This window comes from Manis javanica, chromosome 6 (genome assembly GCF_040802235.1).
Source record: "Manis javanica isolate MJ-LG chromosome 6, MJ_LKY, whole genome shotgun sequence".
NCBI lineage: Eukaryota > Metazoa > Chordata > Mammalia > Pholidota > Manidae > Manis > Manis javanica.
Window position 1 is genome coordinate 73,084,169 of NC_133161.1, and position 23,788 is coordinate 73,107,956.

At 34.6% G+C, this 23,788-nt stretch overlaps 1 protein-coding gene across 4 annotated transcripts in view; it reads right to left on the minus strand.

The window, feature by feature from the left end:
* The window catches only part of CFAP69 (cilia and flagella associated protein 69), a 54,903-nt gene that overhangs the window by 24,115 nt on the left and 7,000 nt on the right, over positions 1-23,788 (minus strand). The window contains exons 2-12 of one of the 4 annotated variants that reach the window (XM_017644896.3): positions 22,971-23,030; positions 21,418-21,483; positions 20,304-20,413; positions 18,824-18,900; positions 15,919-16,017; positions 7,802-7,951; positions 7,530-7,707; positions 5,793-5,916; positions 3,084-3,132; positions 2,866-2,987; positions 428-644 (exon numbers count right to left, since the gene is read on the minus strand). In XM_017644896.3, coding sequence (XP_017500385.3) covers positions 428-644; positions 2,866-2,987; positions 3,084-3,132; positions 5,793-5,916; positions 7,530-7,707; positions 7,802-7,951; positions 15,919-16,017; positions 18,824-18,900; positions 20,304-20,413; positions 21,418-21,483; positions 22,971-23,030 — 1,252 coding nt within the window. Of the gene's footprint in view, positions 1-427; positions 645-2,865; positions 2,988-3,083; positions 3,133-5,792; positions 5,917-7,529; positions 7,708-7,801; positions 7,952-15,918; positions 16,018-18,823; positions 18,901-19,843; positions 19,881-20,303; positions 20,414-20,826; positions 21,390-21,417; positions 21,484-22,970; positions 23,031-23,788 lie in introns of those variants that run through there. The other 3 variants (XM_073238873.1, XM_073238875.1, XM_073238874.1) reach the window with 3 other exon arrangements.

Below are 23,788 nucleotides of genomic sequence, written 5' to 3' on the forward strand. Positions count from 1 at the left end.
TAAGCTTCATAAATATAGGAAGTTTGTTTATTTTGAACATAAATGTACCTTTAGCAGCTAAAACAATACCTGGTACCTCATAGGTATTCAGTAAATATTTGCTAAATGAATAATCAAAATACTTCCAGGACTTAGTATAGTTATTGGACAGGCCACATAATACAAAAATTTTGATCAGGCTACATGAACGATTTCTTTTCCTGAGAGGTATGCATTAACGATAGTTATGACATTTAGTAATGTTTGACTTAAAGTGAAATATCAGGGTTTTTTCCCCCTAAAACAACATGTAAATCACAGGAAGCCAGATCTATATTTTTATATCTCTTTGCTTTAATTAATTTTATTTCTTTTTCTATTCATAATTGAGAGCTCCGTTCAAATATGCGGATTAAAGTTTTGACAGGAATCTTGAAGGGCCACTTACCCTCACTCTCGCACCATTCTAGAAATGCAAGGACTAGAGAGTTTCCCTGGCACGACATATACTCTTCTATTAGTAAAGGAGCCACCGATGACAAAGTGGCAATTGCATGCAACTGTAGTTCTTCATACTGGGCTGCAGACCATTCAATTATTTTGTGTTTCTCTGGTTTTTTAACATAGGTAAACAAAGCCAAAACAACTTTGCCATCAATTAACAGCTATGAGAAAGGACAAAAAGAACTTTGTTAGAAACATCATTGAAACAATTTTATTTAAGAAAATTGAGTAAAAGATACCCAGTTTGATGCTTTATTGATGATCATTCAAATATTTGCTTCCTAAAGAACTCAGCCTATATTAAGCATAAAAAATAAAATAAAATAAAAAGAAACTCAATAACAGCGTTGGCTATGATCCCCTTTTCTAGGATATACACTCTCTAGCTGACAATAATATAGGTATTACTTATTTTAGGCTATGGTGCCTGTATATGTAATTTAGCTCCTTCTTATGATAAAATCACCAGAGAAACTTTGGGGCAAATAAACTGCTGGCATTTCTCTTTTTCCTCCCCTTTTTTTAAAGGAAACATTTCACACATTCAACTGCATTAAAAAATTTTTGCCTATAGTAATGACTATGGCTAATTTTTAAGCACCTGCAAGAGAACTTATACAAATATTCTATCTAGCAAATGCCAGTTGGGTCACAAGCCATATTTAATGGCATGCCTAGAATTTTAAAATGGTACTGAATTCATGATTTCAATAAAATTAAAACAAAAATGCATAGCTATCATAATATGACAATTGAGTTAATATTATAGCTGATTTTGATTGATGCATATTTATGGTTTGCAAGATAGTAACACACCATGTGCTAAAAGACTTTTTCATAATAATATCTATGACTTTTTCTAAAATTTCTCCTAGTCCACATGGAAAGAAGACAAGATTTAGAATTGAGACAACAGGAATAAGAATAACAACTAGTCCTAGCATCACTGTAAGTACCAAGTCGATAATGTTTTTGAAATACTCTGAAAGTGAAAATAATAGTACACATATTCCTTATCATTACTATTACTAGACCACAAGTATATGACATAAAAAATTTCATTTCACTGCTCACATTGTGCTTTAAGAAACTCAAATAGTGGTTGTGACATTTGATTCTGTTATCAACTAAACTTGGTTTCTAAACTGTAGTGTAAATTTTATCCTTGTATCTATTGTTTTAATAGTTTTATAATACTCTACTGTAATAATAAACCATATCTTATTGAATGACTTTCTGTTTGGCATTTCAGAAAATATATTAGGCTGTAAAGAGTATATATTTCTGAAATAAAGTTTTAACTGTAAGGACAACTTTTCTTTTTCTGAGCAAATTTAAGTATTTATATATTCCTCAAAGTAGCATCACTAAGAAAGTTCTGAGCTCTTCTGGTCCTCATAGTAATTCCGTGAGCTAGGTGTTATCTCCATTTTGAAGTTAGGATACTTGAGATTTAGAGAAACTAAGCAACCTATTCAAGATCACACTGCTAGTAAGTGATAGCACTAGATTCCAACTGACAAAAGCCTTAACTGTTACATTCTACCACCTTTCTATTATCAATAATGATATTGATAGAAGGAACATCCACTTCTTTATCATGATAACTCCTTGTTACTTGAAAGAGTTTTAGGACTAAAATGAAATTTCACATAATACAGCAAATAACTAAACTAATGAAATTGTTAGTAGTACATTTTTTCTATCACTCCATAGTTTACAAAGCCTTCATCTCAGTCTCATGGCAGCCATGTGAGGAGGGCAGAATTATAACCTTCCTTTTACAGACAGAGGGAACAAGCCCCAGGAAGTTTAGGTTATTTTGCCAAGGCTGCATAGCTATTAGGTGATAAGACAAGTGAAATTCAGTTTCAGTGTTCAAATTACATTAAGCTGTTATGTAGGATATAAAGTACTAAGAAAAATTCATGGTTAATAAGAAAGAATGTTAAGACGTTAAGCTTGCGTGGAGAAAAAGCAAGTTCATAATCGTTTGAGATTGGTGGCACAGAGATTAGCAACTTCTTCCAGCATTAAATAATCTCTTGTTACAACAGAGTTAAACTATTAGGCTGGATGGACCTATATGGATCTTCTTTCATTTTATGTTCTCTTCTTCAGGAGATGTAAATATATAATACCTCTAAATATATAAAATCTCTAAGGTTTTTCCCACTTTTGTTTATGTGCTTTAAATTTAGGCAAGTTCACTGTTTATTAACAGATAAGAAAGGTCTTTTTGAAAAGGTGAAATTCCAGCCAATAGGAATTTGCTGCTTCCTATGGTAAACATATGGGTCGATGAGAGATTTGCAGTGATGACTTTTTCAAAAAGTTATACTGCAAGTGAGATAATTTTGTTTTGTTTTGATTGCTTTTTACCTGAATAGTAGGTATATCTTTACATAAGATCACAATTATATTGAAGAGCAATTTCTTCAACTCAAAATCTTCATAGGAATTAGAAAGCTTAAGACCTTTTACCAAAGGATCTTGACTTTTTACTGTGAGGGGGGAAAAAAAGAAAAGTAAAATTGAAGCTAAAGTGATGTATAAGACTCATAAAGATAATTATTGGTTGAAAGTTTTATGGTTGTTACCTTCATTAAAGGTTGCAAATAGTATCAAATCCCTGGTAAAGCCACATTCCTAATAAAAATACACAAAACAAACAAAAGGATGAATTAACTAGATGGAATTTAAGTTACAGATGCCTATACTTAATGTTTAAGTATCTTGATCAGATTTCCCTTATCATTCATTTGAATTCATAAAGCACTAATAGTAGGAAGGGATGAAAGGTAGAAAATAAAAGCATATAGCCAGATAAACTTATAATTTATTTAATATTAAACTTAATTCTCTAGGTTCTAAAAATATTTTATATTACTCTGAGAATATTTTACAAGATATTGTTGAAAATTTGGTGAGAACAAAAAAGTGTATTAAGACTACAACTTACTTATGTAATTCATTATCTATAACTTCAAGAGACAAAATAAGGGAGGAAAACACAGTTATTTTCAACAACTTTTTTTTCTTAAATACCCTGATCCACACTCCGACCCCAAGTTTTCTCAGTATGTCAAAGGTTTGGTAGAAAGTAACAAAACAGTTCCTACTTAACATGAAAAGTCCTGAAAAATGACCAGAACTGCAAACATTTTAACATAAGGGAACTCATTACTAACAGAGATATCCTAGTTGGACTTCATACACTAGGGTGAGTTTAGAGTGACAAATCCTGGCTTTTGAGCTTACAGCTTTATGTGCCTATAACTTTAGGATCCATATGGTTTCTTTAACATTTGAAGATATTATTTGACTCACATTCATGGAATTCACCTGAGTGTTTGCAAGGATGTTAATGAGAACTTATTGATTGACCAGGGGTTTCCAGAGACATGTATAGGTCTACCCTATACATTGCAGCCTCGACTAGCAGGCGAGGTAGGACTGTTTCCCCTTTTGCACAGTATGAATTCCATGACTGTTCTCTTATGTTGGGATCACTTGATGTTCATTGATATGGAGTTGAGGCCTTTGTTGCCAAATTTCCTGTAAGTACGTCTTAGAAAGTACAGAGCTGATACGTGAATACTGTGGCCAAAGATCTCTACTCTAGGATATCAATCATTCAGTGATTTTTATATTATAAATTAAGGGAAGACTTGGCTTCTGGTATGGCTGAGTATATCCTATAAGAAACTCTCCTGCAGGTAACAATTATAAACTCTGAATAAAACATAAAAACAACTGTCTTGTGTCCAAAACCAAGCAGATACTGAAGGGGAAAGAGAACTTTGAAGAAGTAAATGGCACTACATGAGTTTCCCTTTTTTTTCAGTGGCTTTTGGAGTGAGGTTAGGCCTGAGCCTGCATCTTGTAGGGCTATGAAATCCCAAGGTAAAGATGTAATCAAAATGGTTTGAAGAACCAGAGGACAGAGGCAACTATGCAGTTACCACTGATACTGGAAAGTGAAGAGAGAAATCCCAGAAAGGAGAAAGCCAGAGAAAGGGAACCCCAAATTCTGTGTAGAAACTTTACAAATCTCTGGCTGACACCTGAACTGCACAAAGGCAGGGAATACTCAAGCATCCCAGGTAAGGCTAAAAGAAGTGAATGGGATTTGAACTACAATCCACTCTAGGGATAAGTCTAGCCAAACCAAATGCCATTTGGTACAAAAAAATAAACTTTTTGGAGGAGTTCACTGGAATCCACAGTAAAGATATTCATAACGAATGGAAAGACCGGAGCTCTCAGCAGAGAAATTGAAACTCAAAAAGGAATCAGAAGGAAATTTTGCAACTGAAAAATATAGCATCTGAAATAAAAGTGTCCAGATGGAACTTATAGCAGAATGAGATGACAGGAAAAAAAAGTCAGTGAATTTAAATATATAACCCAATACAAAGTATCCAATCTAAAGAGTAGAAAGAAAAATGGTTGAAAAAAGTGAACAGAGCCTCACAAACCTTTAGGAGAACACCAAGAAGTCACACATACGTGTAGTCAGATTTCCAGGAGAGAATGGGGCTGAAAAAATACTTGATAAGTAATGCCCCCAAATTCTCAAAATTTAGTGACAGACTTAAATTGACATATTTAGGAAGCTCTGTGAACCTCAGGCAGGATAAATATAAAGAAAATAACATCTTGGCAAATTGTAGTAAAACTACTGAAAACCAAAGATCAAGTGACTGTCTTGAAAAACAGCCAGAAAACAAAATATACATTGTTTTTAGAGGAACAACAATTTGAAATTTTGAATACTTCTTATCAGAAACAGTGGAGGCCAAAAGACAATGGAACAATATATTTTAAAAAGTGTTTAAAGGGGAACATTTTCTACCTAGAATTCTAAATTCTGTGAATACAAACTTCAAGAATTAGGGCAAATTAATGATATTTCCAGATAAAAGAAAGTATAAGATTTTTTTTGCCAGTAGCCAGCAGATCTGCCTCACAAGAAATGGAAAAGGAAGTTCTTCAGGTGAAAGAGAAATGATACCAGGTAGAAATGTTTATCATCAGGAAGAAAAGATACACATCATAAATGGTAAGTATGTGGGTAAGTTACAAAACATGAGGAGGATCTCAGGTTTCTAAAGTTGCAAAGAAGAATTGGGAGAGTACAATTATACTTGTGATCATCATGACATTACACTGTAACTTGTGAACATCATGACATTACATGACATTTATGCACAACAAAGTGCATAAATATTACAACATAGTTTAGAACTCCCTCACCCAACACCAACTTCCACAATTAAAATGAATGCAATTTGTTTTATACTTACAATCATTGGTGCTCCAGGATTTTGAGCTATAATTGTAGTGATCACTAATATATCGTTTCTAAGCTGACGATCATAATGACTAAAACCTCTCATAAACAGATTTTTAAATACTTCCTTCAAAGTCCTAGAAAGTAAAATCATATCTTTAAAACCATATTTCTGTGGAAATACTACTTGAGTCTCTATCAACAAAATCTCCGCTTGAGTTTTCTTCTTCATTTTTGTTTTATACTATTCATTTCAAAGTGTTTCTAATCTTCTTCTACACTTCAAAATCTGCCACCAATTCACTGTGTACCAGATAAGAATCCATCAACCCAATGTATACCTGGTGATGAAAGTAACTGTTCTAAAACAGTGACTGTTTAGTAACATCTTCTTTCTTAAAATTACTTAAAGGCTTTTTCCTCATCCTTAGGATAAAGTCCAACCCCCTTACCAAGGCTTATTAGGTCTTTCACATTATGGACCCTGCTAACATTCTTAGTTTCATCAGTCACTATTTCACCCTGTACTTTTTGTTCTCACCATATTGAATTACTTTCAAGTTTTTGGTTTTGATAATTCCTTATTCATTTCTGAATGTAGAACTCTTATGTGTTGCCAATTCCTATTTATCATTCAGATGCCAAATAAGGTTCATTATGAAGCAAGTATTAACTCTAAGTCTGGGTCAGGTTCCTGCATGATGGGCATTTGCTGCTTTGCCTTCTAGGACTCACTTGCCCTTCTAACAGTAGCCATAGTTTTATGTAGGCATTCACTCTTTCCCCCACTTTTGGTCTTGTGAAGCTGCCTTCAGCTTCCTTTCATCCAGTCAGAACTTCCTTCTCTCTGTGATTAGTAATCTACTCTGGTATGGCGAACATCAGACCACTGAGGGCCAACAGGGACTCAATTCAAAGAGTTTCCTTTGAGCTTTCAAAATAGCAAGTCTTCTTTGCTTGAACCTGGACTTCTTAGGTCTCATCCTGTGGAGCTTGAGAATAAAGACAACACAGTGGAAGATAGTACAGAGATATGAATTCAGAGGGCCCATGTTCTGATATTTGCGGACCCCTGAATACAGCTGCAGAGAAACCAGTTTTATCCTTGACTTTGTAGTTACATGAGCCCATAAATTATCTATATAGTTTAAATCAGTTGGGTTGAGTATACTGATTCACCCTCCTCTGGCGAATATGTAGCACCTTGTGACATCCTCTTGCATAACATTTAACATGCATTTTTTTAGTTGCCTATTTACTTGTCCATCTCTCCTAACGATAATGCAAATTCCATGAAAGCAGAAACCATGTCTGTATTGTTTTCAATTGTATTTCTATGGCCTAGTACTGAACTTGACACAGAGCAGACAATAATTATTTGATGAATAAATGAATATGTAGCTCAAAGTTTCACTCTTATTTTATAGCTAATGCTTATTGAGTATCTAGAGGAGAGTAAATACTCAAAAATAAGTTTACTGACTGGACAAAAGAAATACTTCTTTGAAATTTCTAATTTTACATATTCAAAGACATAGATTGGTTAATAAGCAACTTTAAAAACCTTCTCCACAGAAGAAAAATGGGTTCTTATTGCCCAGGTAGATTTACACAGTGGCACAAGAAAGATGCCCTGAAATATAGTCATTCCATGAATCAGAAGCCTAACTGAACACAAATTCAAAGATGTTATGTCACTGGCTCTTATTTTAAGGCTGAAAAACATTCCTATCTAACCACATAGACTTACAGCAAACAGTTCAAGTTACTAAGCTGTTGTATGATTTCTTCTTTTGAAGATTTTTCCAATAAGTTCCAAAGTATTTCTGATGAACGAAATAGTAGCTGTCCAGAGGGATCTGGGTCATTGAGGTGAGCACACATTTCACCGGCTGCTTGTACTTTCATCATTAAAGTACAATTAACTTCTGAAAATGAATTTAAAAATTATGTTGTACAGTCTTGATGATATTAGAAACAAAGAGTTGAGAATGCAGTGTTCAAATTTAATTATATACAAACCAGAAGTTGAGAGATGTTGCAGAGCTTTAAGTACCCAAAGTTTCTCAACAAGTTGATTTTCAAGCAAGGCCAGTGACTGGACCATTGTTTTTGCCAATCCTCCAACTTCAGCCATTTGAGTCTTGTATGATGAACTAACTTGCTGGTAACCTAACAACAATTACTTAATAAATATGTACATTTATTTCACACAGTAATCATCTACGTTAAGAAAAACAAATTAATAGTTTATCATTAAACAGCAACAACAAAAAAATCTTCAAAAAAGGGTATGCCATTTTAAATGGTATAGCACAGAGATAGGCAAACTTCAATAAAAGGCCAGGCAGTAAGTATTTAGGCTTTGCAGGTAATAAGGTTTCTGTGTCACACTCAACTCTGCTACCATAGCATGAAAGCAGAAATAAACAACACAAAAGTAAATGGGCATGGCTGTGTTCCCATACGACTTTATTTACATTGAGCCAATTTGGGCCTGGGGTTCATAGTTTGCTGATCCCTGGTATTTGAAAGAGGACTACAAATGTGGAGGACGTATCTTAAATTCTAAAAAATTCTACTTATTTGTCAGTAGATATCCCTTTCCTTAAAGGAAAATGGCATGATTAAAAATACTGAGTGTTTTCGATATTCAGGTCAATGTATTACTTCAATGCTTTTAAGGGACATCAGTTATGTGACTTGGCAATGAAATACGAGGTAAAAATAGGATGCTATTCTCATAAATGCTAGTGAATATAATGGTATTTTATGGAAATTTGTTTCTTGGTGACATGTCATATAAGAATGTCCTTCTCCTTTCACTCCTCTGTGAAACACTACCTCTCTTTTGCACATGTGCCTTGCCTAGCTGTATTCAAGGAGAGAGATTAAGTACACATCAGGTGATACTTGCTCACCTGCATGCAGGCATTTTCTTAGTGATATCACTTATCTAAGTCCCTGACTTCTTAACTTTTGGGACCAACTAGATTCTTTAACTTTTCCATAGTTCTGAGATGTCTGTCAATTTTTCTTAATCTTTCTGAATTTGATCTCTGCCTCTGGACAAGGCTGTGTTCATCCCTGTGATGGGTATTTCACGGTATTGCCTAGCTTCTCACTTTAGGCCTTTAAACAGTACAAAGAGGGAAAATAAAAACAAAAACACTACCCAGAGATAACACCATTAACATTTTTGGTATGTTTCTCGCTGATATTTTAATATATGCATATAATTTTAACAGTATACTGTAAACAGAATTTTATGTTCTATGGTGGCACTAAATATTTTATTGTAAGCTTTTTCCCCATTCTGTAAAATATTTTCCAAAATCATGATTTTTATGTGCATAATAGTCTATCCTATGGGGGGACCAAAATGTACTTGTACTTTCTATAACCTTTTCTATTGAGTTTACAATTTTATAGAAGAATATAGTACTATCAAAGCTCATAGATTTGATTCCTGTTTCCAGAGCTATGTCTTTTACAGTTGTCTTACTGAAGACTTTGAAGCTGTTTTCCCAGATGTCTAGCCTTGTACATCACTTGAAAGCAATTGTGTGACAGTGAGAACACTGCCTTAGGCTCCTAATTTTCAGTGTCTGATAAAATTAAGGTCAACCCCATTTCTCTGCACCTTAACTCCTCTCTCTTATCTCATACATCATTTGTCTACTTTTCTGTCTTAAAGAAGGGTGACTGTATTGTGCCAAGGTTAACTCTAAGCTTGTGTTCTTAATTCCACCCTCTCATGCTTTCTTTGGGATGTTCACCCTCCAATTTTCCACTTTATTCCTTTGTCTACAAACTTCATTTTCCCCTATTCTAAAAACAACATAAATACAGAGAACAAACTGGTGGTTGCCATAAGGGTTGGGCAGATGGGCAAAATAGGTGAAGGCAAAATAAAGAGGTACAAATCTCCAATTATAAAATAAACAACAGGGATGAAAAGTATAGCATAGGGAATATAGTTAATAATATTATAATGACTTTGTGTGGTGACAGATGGTAACTGCATTTATCTTGGTGAACATTATATACTGTATATAATTGCACACCTGAAACTAATATAATATTGTATGACAACTATACTTCAATAAAAAATTTTTTAGACCACAAAAACCTAAATATCTTCCTTTGATCTTGCTAACAGTTGAGCTGTTCTCCATCTTCCTTCTTTTTCTTCATGATCTGATCTTAAGATATGTCTGTACTTACTGCCTCTACTCCCTCATTCCCATTCCCTCTATTCTCCCAATCTTTTTATTCATTAGTCTTGTATGTACTCTGATCATTTTATGCAACAGATCTGCCAAAGATTAACTACAGCTTTTAAACACCACCTTAATTTGGCCATTTCATTCCTCAATTACAGAAGCCTCCACGGTATTTGACACTGAGACCACTTTTTCCTTCATCAAATAGTTCATTCATTAGCACATAGTCTTTAGGTTTTCTCTTCTCTTTGAACTTCCAGTCACTGCTAATTTCTTTGGATCATTTCTACCCCAAATCCTAATATGGGCATTATATATGTTGCCATTCTTGGTCGGTTGCTGTTTATATGCTTTATCTCCTGGCTGACTCAACTAGTCTAGTGGCTTTAATTTTCATCTCTGTTTGAATGAATTTAAAACCTGTACTTCTGGACTGTGCTTTTAATATCCAATGTATACTATCTACCAAACACTTCCACTTGTTTTTCTCAGCAGTATTTCAAATTTGACATTTAATAATCTCCTTTCTCTACTTAAATTGTCATACCATTTTTCTCTAGTCCTAACTTATCTTTCTTTTCTACCACAGAGTCTTATTTCCACTATCTTAAGGAACATATAATAAAAAAATATTATTTATATCTTTTTTCCCTTCCTAGATTGACTACATATTACAGAAACTATAAAGAACTATGTCCTAAATAACACTATATGCTCTATAGTGCAAATGCCATCTGTCTTGACAATACCCATTTCAGTGTGACTTATTTTATCATTATATATTAAGATCCCTTAGCTGTAACATGCAGAATTGTTTTTCCAAACATGATAAAAAATGTTATTAGCATTAGGAATGTAACATCTAATTGGGTAGCACAGATATTATTAATAATTAAAAAGTGTTAGAGAAATAAATAAAATTATCAATAGTATTAAATAACATTTTCTAATAGTAATAATTATAATTAAACTAATTTGGGTATGACTTTAAAAACTGTGTTATAAATATTTAGCATCCGACTAAAAGTATCATGCAAATCTAAAGTTGAAAATATATAAACATCTTTTTTGTTTAAAGTGACTTAAGGTAATAGATTCAGTAAGTTGCAGAATGCAAAATAAATGCACAGAAATCTGTTACAATTCTATATACTAATGACAAACTAGCAGATAGAAAAATTAAGAAAAAAATTCCATTTATGATTGCATCAAAAAGAATAAATACCCTGAAATAAACCTAAGCAAGGAGCTGAAAGATCTGTACTCTGAAAACTGTAAGACACTGATGAAAGAAATTAAAGAAGACACAAATAAGTGGAAATCTATTCCATGCTCATGGATAGGAAGAATTAATATTGTGAAAATGGCCATCCTACTGAATGCAATATACAGACTCAATGCAATCCCTATTAAAATGCCAACAGCATTCTTCAATGAATGACAGCAAATCATTCTAAAATTCATATGGAACCACAAAAGACCCCAAATAGCCAAAGCGACCCTGAGAAGGGAGAATAAAGCTGGGGGAATTATGCTCCCCTACTTCAAGCTCTACTACAAAGCCACAGTAATCAAGACAATTTGGTACTGGCACAAGAACAGACCCATAGACCAGTGGAACAGAATAGAGAGTCCAGATATTAACCCAAACATATATGGTCAATTAATATATAATAAAGGAGCCATGGACATACAATGAGGAAATGACAGCCTCTTCAACAGCTGGTGTTGGCAAAACTGGACAACTACATGCAAGAGAATGAAACTGGATTATTGTTTAACCCCATACACAAAAGTAAACATGAAATGTATCAAAGACCTGAATGTAAGTCATGAAACCATAAAAGTCTTAGAAGACAACATAGGCAAACATCTCCTGAATATAAGCATGAGCAACTTCTTCCTGAACGCATCTCCTTGAGCAAGGGAAACAAAAGCAAAAATGAACACATGGAACTACATCATATTAAAAAGCTTCTGTATGGCAAAGGACACAATCAACAGAACAAAAAGGTATTCTACAGTATGGGAGAATATATTTGTAAATGACATATCTGACAAGGGGTTAACATCCAAAATATATAAAGAAGTCACACACCTCAACACCCAAAAAGCAAATAACCCTGTTAAAAAAATGGGCAGAGGGAGAGAACCAAGATGGCAGCATGAGTAGAGCAGTGGAAATATCCTCCCAAAACCATATATATTTTTGAAAATAAAACAAATACAACTAATCCTAAAAGAGAGACCAGAAGACACAGGACAACAGCCAGACTATATCCACACCTACGAGAACCCAGCGCCTGGCGAAGGGGGTAAGATACAAGCAGTGGCCCGGCAGGACCCAAGCGCCCCTCACCCCAGCTCCCCAGTGGGAGGAGAGGAGTCGGAGCAGGGAGGGAGAGGGAGCCCAGGACTGCTAAACACCCAGCCCGAGCCATCCACACCAGAGTGCAGACACACAGTGTGTGCGTGGGGTCCTGAAAACTAGGGAAACAGGACAGTAAGACCTGTGAGTGGGTCCCCACAGCTGGTGCCCCTGGGACAAAGAAAAGTGAGTGCTTTTTGAAAGTCTTAAAGGGACAGGGACCCCACAGCTGGACGGAAGTGCCCTGGGACACTTAGCCCAGCAGCGGGGAATCCTGGGGAACTCTGGGTGCCCGAACCCCCACAGCGCAGCTCAGAGGCCCCTCACCACGATAAACAGCCTCCCACCTGTTCCCCCTCTGAAGTGGCTCTGCCATATTGGAGAAGCAGCCTGTAGCAGGCTATACCCACAGCAACTGCAGAGCTAAATAAACTCCATAGCGGCCGGGCAAGATCAGAAGCCCCATCTGCACGCAGCTGCCCAGCACAAGCCGCTAGAGGCCACTGTTCTCCCAGGGGAGGAAGGCCACAAACTGGCAAGAAGGGACTTTCTCTTACCCAACACATGCGCCAGTTCCCCACAAATATATCTATCGCCATGAAAAGGCAGAAGAAATTGATACAGACCAAGATCACAGAGGCAAACCCTGAGAAGGAGATAGACCTAACCAGTATTCCTGAAGAAGAATTAAAAATAAAGCTCATAACCATGCTGATGGAGCTGCAGAGAAATATGCAAGAGCTAAGGGATGAAGTCCGGAAGGACATTACAGAAATAAAACAATGTCTGGAAGGATTTATAAACGGAATGGATAAGATGCAAGAGGCCATTGATGGAATAGAAACCAGAGAACAGGAATGCATAGAAGCTGACAGAGGGAGAGATAAAAGGATCTCCAGGAATGAAACAATATTAAGAGAACTGTGTGACCAATCCAAAAGGAACAATATCCACATTATAGGGGAACCAGAAGAAGAAGAGAGAGAAAAAGGAATAGAAAGTGTATTTGAAGAAATAATTGCTGAAAACTCCCCCAAACTGGGGGAGGAAATAATCGATCAGACCATGGAAGTGTACAGAACTCCCAACAGAAAGGACCCAAGGAGGACAACACTAAGACACATAATAATTAAAATGGCAAAGATCAAGGACAAGGACAGAGTTTTAAAGGCAGCTAGACAGAGGAAAAAGGTCACCTACAAAGGAAAACCCATCAGGCTATCATCAGACTTCTCAACAGAAACCTTACAGGCCAGAAGAGAAGGGAATGATATATTTAATGCAATGAAAGAGAAGGGCCTTGAACCAAGAATACTGTATCCAGCATGACTATCATTTAGATATGAAGGAGGGCTTAAACAATTCCCAGACAAGCAAAAGTTGAAGCAATTTGCCTCCCACAAACCACCTCTAAAGGGTATTTTAGAGGGACTTCCCTAGATGGGAGCACTCCTAAGACTACATAGATGTCACCAGAGAAAATAAAATCATAGCAAAGAAAGCAGACCAACCAAATACTGACTAAAGGCAAAAAATAAAATCAACTACCCACAAAAGCAGTTAAAGGAAGCACAAAAGAGCACAGAATAAAACAACCAACATATAAAGAACAGAGGAGGAGGAATAAGAAGGGAGATAAATAAAGAATGACCTGACAGTGTTTCAAATAGCTCAATAAGTGAGTTAAGTTGGACAGTAAGATACTAAAGAAGCTAACCTTGAACCTTTGGCAACCACGAATCTAAAGCCTGCAATGGCAATAAGTACATATCTTTCAATAATCACCCTAAATGTAAATGGACTGAATGTACCAATCAAAAGACATAGAATAATAGAATGGATAAAAAAGCAAGACCCATTTCTATGCTGCTTACAAGAGACTCACTTCAAACCCAAAGACTATAGGAACAAAGAAAGACTGAAGGAACAAAACAGCAGCAGAATCATAGAACCTAAGAATGAACTAACAGTTACCAAAGGGAAAGGGACTGGGGAGAAAGGGAGGGAAGGGAGGGATAAGGGTGGGGAAAAAGAAAGGGGGCATTATGATTAGCATGTATAATGTGGGGGGGGGCATGGGGAGGGCTGTGCAACACAGAGAAAACAAGTAGTGATTCTACAGCATCTTACTATACTGATGGACAGCACTGTAATGGGGTTTGTGAGGGGGGATTTGGTGAAGGGGGTCCCTAATAAACATAATATTCTTCATGTAATTGTAGATTAATGACAACAAAATAAATTAATTAATTTAAAAAAATGGGCAGAGTAGCTGAACAGACACTTCTCCAAAGAAGAAATTCAGATGGCCAACAGGCACATGAAAAGATGCTCCATATCACTAATTATCAGGGAAATGCAAATTAAAACCACAGTGAGATATCATCTCACACCAGTTAGGATGGCCAACATAGAAAAGAATAGGAACAACAAATGCTGGCGAGGATATGGAGAAAGAGAAACCTTCCTATGCTGCTGGTGGGAATGTAAACTAGTTCAACCATCGTGGAAAGCAGTATGGGGGTTCCTCAAAAATCTTAAAATAGAAATACCATTTGACCCAGGAATTCCACTCCTAGGAATTTACCCTAAGAATGCAGGAGCCCAGTTTCAAAAAGACATATGCACCCCTATGTTTATTGCAGTAGTATTTACAATAGCCAAGAAATGGAAGCAACCGAAATGTCCATCAGTAGATGAATGGATAAAGAAGATGTGGTACATATACACAATAGGATATTATTCAGCCATAAGAAGAAAACAAATCCTTCCATTTGCAACAACATGGATGGAGCTAGAGGGTAATATGCTCAGTGAAATAAGCTAGGTGGAGAAAGACAAGTACCAAATGATTTCACTCATCTGTGGAGCATAAGAACAAAGCCAAAACTGAAGGAATCAAATAGCAGCTGACTCACAGAACCCAAAAATGGACTAACAGTGGCCAAAGGGAAAGGGACTGGAGGTGTTGGGTGAAGGGAGGGAGAAGGGGAATAAGGGGCATTACAATTAGCACACATAATGTAGGGGGGTGCACAGGGAAGGTAGTATAGCACAGAAAAGATAAGTAGTGACTCTATGGCATCTTACTATGCTGATGGACAGTGACTGTAAAGGGGTATGTGGTAGGGACTTGATAATGGGGGAATCTAGTAACCACAATGCTGCTCATGTAGTTGTATATTAATGATACCAAAAGAAAAAGTACTGCATAGGGAATATAGTCAATAACACTGTAATATTTTTCTCTGTTGAAGGATAGTAACTAGTAACTATATTAGTTGGGGTGAGTATTTAATAAAATAGGTAATTGTTTAATCAGTATGTTATGTACTTGGAAGCAATATAATATGGTATATCAACTATACTTCAATAAAAACATTAAAAAAATTAAATGATTAAAGAGCTCAAGACTACAAAAAAAGTTTTGTTTTGATGCATTGCTTTTATGATATACCCCCATATCTTTCCATGTTTAAAGATAAATGAGACCATATTCTTTTTCATAAAGATATGTTATTACTGAAAGGCCATAGAAACTTCACCTGGAATATGCTTCTTTGGTGGTTCTGCATGATAAAAGTCAACAATACACTTACAAATTTGTATCCTTAATTCAGAACTTGGTATTTTCATTAAGTCACCTGCAAAAAAGATAATTGAATGCTATTTAATAATTTTGTCATAAGTTTACTTGCAAATTTAAGCCTTAGTAATATAGATTATTAAAAATGCCTCATCAGAGATTCATATTGGTTCATGTAACTTAATACACACATACATGCATGAAATATGCTGGGTCTATCCTCCTAACCTTTGGCCCCTTGATCAACTTAGCCTCCCTTTCCTAAGAAGAAAAGAATGGCGATTAACAGCATAAATTCTGGAATCATACTGTCTAAGATTAAATCCTCGCTCTGCCACTTACTACCTGTGTAAATTTGTGTCTTAGTTTTCTCATCTATAAAATGGGTAAAAGAACTGTTACTACCTTGATGATTGTTGTGAGGATTAAATGAGTTAATATGAGAAAAGGGCTAAGAACAGTGCCTGGAATGTATTAAGGTACTGTTATTATTTTGTCAGTGTATGCGTTAGCATTTTCCTCTTCAACTAGAGAGTGTGATTTTGTTGCCTCTAATAATGTGTCCTTTGCTTAGAGAAGTTCCAAGTCTATACTCTTCAATTTGCTGCCAGACTGGAAGACAGTGAGGTTCTAGGCTATCTTTGCCATACAGGTAATAGTTTTAAGTTTAAGTTATTTTGGTGGACATGGAGGATAGGGATGGTTTGTTTTCAGTCATACCTAAACTATTTCTGAACTGGCTTCAGTCTATACTTGAAGCTGGATTCACTTGCTTTATTTAAGACCTACAAGTATGATCCATAAGAGAATCTGAAAATTATCTGTGGAAATTCTAGAATGATCCATGCCCTCTAGGTGCCTGAGAACAGCTAGAGTTAGGAGCTAATCAACTCAGGGCTGAACGAAATATGGTTGGATTCTCTGAGGGAAGGAGATAATTAGATGTTCCTTGAAGACTTAGGTTTTGCATTAGGCCTTCCATAATGCTCATCTCTGGGCATGGTCAGCGAGTGGGGATGCAAGTACACAGAAGAGGGGAACACATAGGGAAGCCTCATCCTTGCTTTAGGAAAATCCATTTGCAAAAGACACCACTTAAAAAAGAAAAAAAGACAGTTTCAAGGTTTTTCTCTTAATTTTTTTGTACCCTTCCTTTATGGTTGAAAAATCATGACGTTTTGAAAAAAGGTAGGCAACAGGAACAACTACGATTTTCCAACAAAACTAACTGAATGTTCAAGTTGAAATTCTAAGGTTTCTCATCATCTTCTCTACCCTTTTAGTTCCTGTATGTTTAGGTCATTTCTCAGTTTCCTGTTTTAAAATGTCAGCAAAAAGTACCAAATTTACATTTCCAGAATCCTGCCCTTGAGTCAGAAATATCTATCATTTAGAAGAAAAATGTAATTCACTAGTACATAGTAGAAACTGGAAGTTATAGTAAAAATTAATAGCCTTTGTTCAACACTTTATACCAGATACAATTATTTTAGTTTAAACTCATGTTTCTACCAATTAAAATAAGGAACAATAGTATTTGGAGTTTGTTAGTAATCAGTGAAGAGAGCTCATGTTAAACTAAATATTCAAACTTCCCTCAAGTTGAGACAGTAACATGATCAATAGGCAGGCAGTCCATTCAGCAAAGAACAGATTGACCCAGTAAGAAATGAGGCATGTATTTATCATACAAATGTCTGCCAACATTCTTGGAGGCAACATTTAAAAACAATAAGGGAAACAGGCATTTTAAAAATGTTATTAAACAAACCTACACTTTTTATCTGTTAATACTATTATGTCTTCTTTTGAGTTGGCTTCCCATTGTGAGTTTCCACTGATGACAGAGATTCACAGAATTAAAGTTTCCCATTAGTTTCCATACTGCCTCCTCCTTAAAGTCATCTTATCTAACTCCCCATGTTTATTCTAATTTCCTTGACACCTTCACTCATTCTAGGCCATAATAATTTCTCCCAAAGTATCTATAGTTGAAGACTATTGAAACTTACTTAGATATGACAATTAGTGTCTATGTTAAAATGTAAAAATGGTTTTTACTTATTTTGGCTGAGTCTCTAACGTCTTTCAGTATGGAGTATAATGCTGGGAACATAACTCTTCAGAAAATACATATTTTTTATTTGTCGGACCCATTGTATCTCTTTTATTTATTCTTTACAAAGACCTAAATTAATAAGCAGAAATTTAATGTAGGTTTTGTTTTGGGAACATGTTGTCATAGCTGGAGGGCTAATTCAAGGAACTAGTGTCTGATTCATTTCTAGGAAATTATTATTTTCTTTCTCTAGGAAATCAAGCAATAACCCAAATGCAAACAGCTGCTGTTTTATATTTTTTCATTATTTCTATATACAAAGCACAGGTACCTACTTATTTATATATATTACATGAAAGTTCTTAATGTTCCACCATTTTATGATTTTATTTAAAATTCAGATTATTTAATGAACAACTTATCTCTCAATAATTCTAGCAATTAATTAGATTCTAGTAATATATTTGTGTGGTTACTGACAGAGAGGGACACATACTTCTGATTTACAAAAAAAGTTAACATACATTTCATCAAACTAAATAACATCAAGACAAATAAGCACAAAAGTATTCGCCAGTCCTTATACTCAAGGCACATAGAATCTGTTGGCATCGTGAAATGTCTCTGTGGCAAATAATACAAAATTACCACCAAGCACACTATGATTAATTTCCAACCAGAAAACAAGTAAAGAGGCTAGGTTGGAGGAGTACTCTTAGTGAAACTTAGTGAAAGAACATTTCTTTCTTGTCAGTAGGGTCTTTCAAATGTTACACCTCTCTATTTTAAGGAAATCTTAACTTACCCAGAAGTGCAATTGAATTAGCAGTATCCTCAGCATATGTTATTTCATCTGATGCTTTCTTTTTCAAAAATGGCAAGCTTCAGTAAGAATGAAGAAAGTATGAGTTATGTTTAATGAAGTCCTTAACTGAAGCATCATTTGCAAAGTAAGGGAAAATTCCTTTCTAAAGAATAAAGTGAGGATAATATCTTATTCTTTAGCCCTGGAGAATTAACAACTGTCAAAAAAATTTGTAATTCTAAATAACTGACCAAAACGGAAATAAAATATGCTTATAAAGGTGAAGAGAGATGGACATAAAAGGCAAAGGTTAAGAAAGCCGTCTTTGTCATATTATACAATGAAACATTCAGTCACAGCTTTCACAGAGAACTAATTTTTGGGGGAGCTCTGTGGAAGCACTGATGTTGAAAGTAATTATGAATATTGTGTTCTAGAACTTGCACAGACTCAAACTTTGACATAATAGATAGTCATATAATGCACATCAACACAATAATAATTTCCAATTAGTATGTTAAAATTCCTTGAAAGCACCACAGCAATAATTTATTTATTTTTTGTGGTCTCTGTTACAAAGTAAGGCATGGGAATGATATTCAATAAACTGTTTTTGACTTTTTTGTTCAGATATCAAAAAAATTAAATGTAAGTACTTACAAAATTTTTTAATATTGTTGCTAAATCTAAAAGTGAATGGTAAAACCTACCATGGATACACAGTCCTACTAACATTATTATTTGTGTATTAAAAGAACCACAATTTAAGAAATTAAATTGGTAGAAAGGAGATTAAATTGACAGCCTTCTTTATTCCTACTTTAAGAAATTTCCTCTACTGTATTATATTGAAACCTAAATATGGGTGTTTTAATATATATATCTTGATTAAATACTATGAGGTATCAACAAAGCAGAAGGTATTCCTAGTTCCCCCAAATGGTTGGAGAAACAGTAGTATGAAGGATGGGACAAATTTTATAATTCTGACCTCTAATTTACATTTTAAAAAATAAATACCAGAAATAATTGGTGATATTTGATTCTTCATTCAAATCTGGAAAATCAAATAAAACATAACACAGAACTTAATATATCTTTGAGAGTCAAATTTTCTAAAGAGAGAATAAAACTCGACTTAAACTATCAAGTACTGCTCATAAATTTTCTCAAGGATTCTCCAGAAGTATCATATTTCTTGGTTTCATTTTACATTTATCATTCACTTTGAGAGCACCTTATTATGAGAAAACATTTTACTATACTTAACAGTTTAATCTCTTGTGTCTAGCAATCTTAGACTATAATAATATTGACTACCTTTGAAATACCAACTGCTGTAATCAAGTGATCAAGTGAAGTTTTCTGAGTTCTGTATCACTTTGCTATACCATAATGTGTAGTATCTTTGTAATACAAAGAAAAACATAACAAAATGCCACATGCTAATGTAAAATTAAGTTAAAGGAAAACAACTTACCCACATAATTTTAGTATATTATATGCAGATTCTATAAATTGGGGCTGGTTTTCAATTTTTCCTGCACACAGATTAAGAATTTTAAATATCTGTGCTAAATCCCTTAGGGGCTTTAATATTTTTAGTTAAGAAATAAAACTAAGATTGGTATTTTTATTAACATATTCCTTATAGCACTTCTGTCAGAAAGCCTATAGAATTCCATGTCTTTCATTAAATATGGCTGACACTGTTTTAATTATACTAACTTTGAAAAAAAAAAACTTAGAGCTCTATATTTTTAAGGAATATTATTTAATTTTTGTCTCAGTAACCTCTTATTCAAAAATCTGTTACTTCTCTCACCACACCTTTAGACTTTGATTACCAACTGCTACCCCACAGATTCAGTTGACCAGTAACTTACTACAGCAATAAGTAATAACACATTGAAAAAAGTTTACTTAATGGTTCACTTATCCCTCATTTCTACCCACCCACACATAAAACATACACAGCTGTAGAATAAGTAACTCAAACCTACCTTAGTTTTCTGCATTATTTTATTAACATTGCTCAGAAATTTTTTTGTTTTTGAGGCTTGAATTGGTTGAGATCTTACTTCATTTAAAACTAGTATGGAAGCAAAATGTGAACATGTTACCTCACATGGCGAACGGATTTTTCAGATGTGATTAAGTTAAAATTCTTGAAATAGGAAAGTTATGTTATTCTACATTATTCAAGTAGGCCTGTAATCACAGGATCCTTATAAGGAAAAGAGAGAGGCAGGAGGGGATCAGAGAAGGAGATGGGACAACAGAAACAGAGGTGAGAGTGATGCTGCTTTGAGGAATGCAGGCCACCTCTGGGTGCTGGGAGAGGCAAGGTAAAGGGTTCTCCCTGGGAGCCTCCAGAAGGAACAGCCCTGCCAACATCCTGATTTTAGTCTGGTAAGACTGATTTTGGACATCAGACCTCCAGAACTGTAAGACAAAATACTTAAGTTGTTTTAAGGCACTAACTTTGTGGTAATTTCTTACAGCAGCAATAGGAAATGAAAACACATTTTCTAATAAAATTTCTCCCATTTCAGGATAAATGAAGCAATTATACATATATATGTAAAGGATACAAGTCCATTCTGATAACACTGCACCAGTTTCTTGACAGATTTAAGTTGTTTTTCTTCTAAATCATCCTACAACAAATTATCTATTTTAGTTCTTTTTGTGCTATCAAATATGCTGAGAATTAAAAGCTTTTCTATAATATAAAAAGAAAGTAGATGAAAATTATCAAGTAATTCTATATAAAATGAATTACAATATGTTTTCTGAAACAGTGTAAGGTAAAAATAAATTGCCTTTTAAATTTCATTAGGAAATTCAAATGAAAACTAGTTAATATAAAAGTAGTAATTGTTTCCAGAAATAATATTAGCAGTACCTGAAGTATGTTGAGCATTTTTCTATGCCATGTACCATTTAGGCTCTATCTATATCATTTCACTAATTTTCAAAACAACTCTATTAGGAAGGTATTATTAGAAACTCAAGCTGAAACACTAAGTAATCTGTCCAAAATCACACAGCTAAATGATGATGTTAGGAGTCAAATTTGGCAGTCTGACTGCAGAAATTGCATTTTTAATATCCAAAATATTCCCAGTGTACTGAAGGAAACCAAATATCTTCAGCCATTTGAAACAAAACAAAACAAAACAAAACTCTATACAGTGATATGTTTTCATGACTGAATCACTTCTGTCTTAATCTTCTTGAATTATTCATGAGAAGCTGTGGAGTTACCTATACTTTTTTTTTTTTTTGCTTGTCCTTTAACAGCTAGTAGGAGCTCTAGGTACTTGTGTTTTCTTTTTAAAAAAATGAAGATATACTCACAATTAAAAATAGCTTTCACAAAAATCATAGCCAGGAGAAGATAAATTTATTTTTTATAGGGTCATTTTTATTGTGCTTTTTTCTTCTTTCTAAGTAAAAATGTAGAGACTAAAAAATGTTAAAGCAATGACTAAATTTTTGTGCCTACTAGTCACAGGATATTATTTTACTTTGGCTCTACCACAGTCAACCCATTTTCTTCTCATGAAAAGTATGCAAACTTCATCACATAGTAATTTATACTGTGTGCTGGCTTTTAGGCATTCAGTAAATCCTCGGGTAATGGGATAGTGTGGTGTGTGAGCATGTATGCCTGTGTATTTATTATTCTTTCTCCCAATATGTAAGTTCTCCATTCTTAGTCATGTATCTGAAATAATTTTATTTCTATTACATTCTATATGCGATTTCTCTTAAATTACTTATGCATATATATCCTGATTTTATATGAGAACATTTTTAGTACATCACAATATATTTTTTCTACCTTTGGTCACCACATCCAATTTGGTAACAAGCCGCTAACAGAGGCTAGATGAGTCTCTCTCTATTTTTATGGTTCTTTCTGTTTATATCCTTCTGTTTTTCCATACCACAAAACCAAATCTATTCTTCTCCAGACCTCGCTGCTAAGTTAAGTAAATTCATACTAAATTTGCATAGTCCTTGAATATATGACATATATTATTTGAAATGTTTCCAGCAAAAGGAGGGCCTTTTATTTGGGGGAATACGTGTTACCTTTCAGGAAATACCTGCAGAGAAATTTTCTTTCAAAGCTTACTTTATCAGTCTCTTCAAGGAGTTTGATGACACGATTTAGGTCCATAAGCTTGAAACCACCCTAAAAACATACAACTCTTAGTATTCTGTGTCATAAAATCAAGAATCACATCAAACATACTCTTTTTATATGATATTATCCCTTAGCAACTTAAAAATATGACAAAAAGATAGTGAGGGGAGAATGAAAAGCAGATGAGATCTTATAGGAGTAAGTAAATTTTGAATTAAAAAAAAAACCTTCCTGAATTCCTGTATTATTTTATAATCTTAATGTCTTTAAATTTCACTAATCCCAAAAGGCCTAAGACAGTGTCTGAAATGATAGCACTTCCATGCTTTGGCAAATAAAATTATCTGGTACATACATATTACACATCTCATGCATTTATCTCCTACATTATACTGAGTTTGCTGATGCAAATATTTATATGATTAGCTTCTAAAGTACACATAGGAAACTGCCTTCCTGAATTAGGTATCCCCTCTCAGTTGGTACCAGCATCTTACAGGCATTCACATTAGAAAACAGAACTACCAAGTTCTACAGATTTTACATTTTAAATATTTCTTGAGCCCCTTCCATCTCACTGATTTATTATTCACTTCTCATCTCTCACTCAGTTGCGAAGGTTTCTTGCTGTTCCCCGTCTTGACTCTTGCGCCCTCAATGTCCTTCTCTACCTATGGTCAGAATAATAAAGCTCAAATCTGAACATAACCAGTCTCAATAATTCCATGACTTTCCATTAATGCCCTCCACCCACTTCTATGCCTTTCACTTCTGTTGTTACAATCCTATTCCCCTCCTTGGTTAAC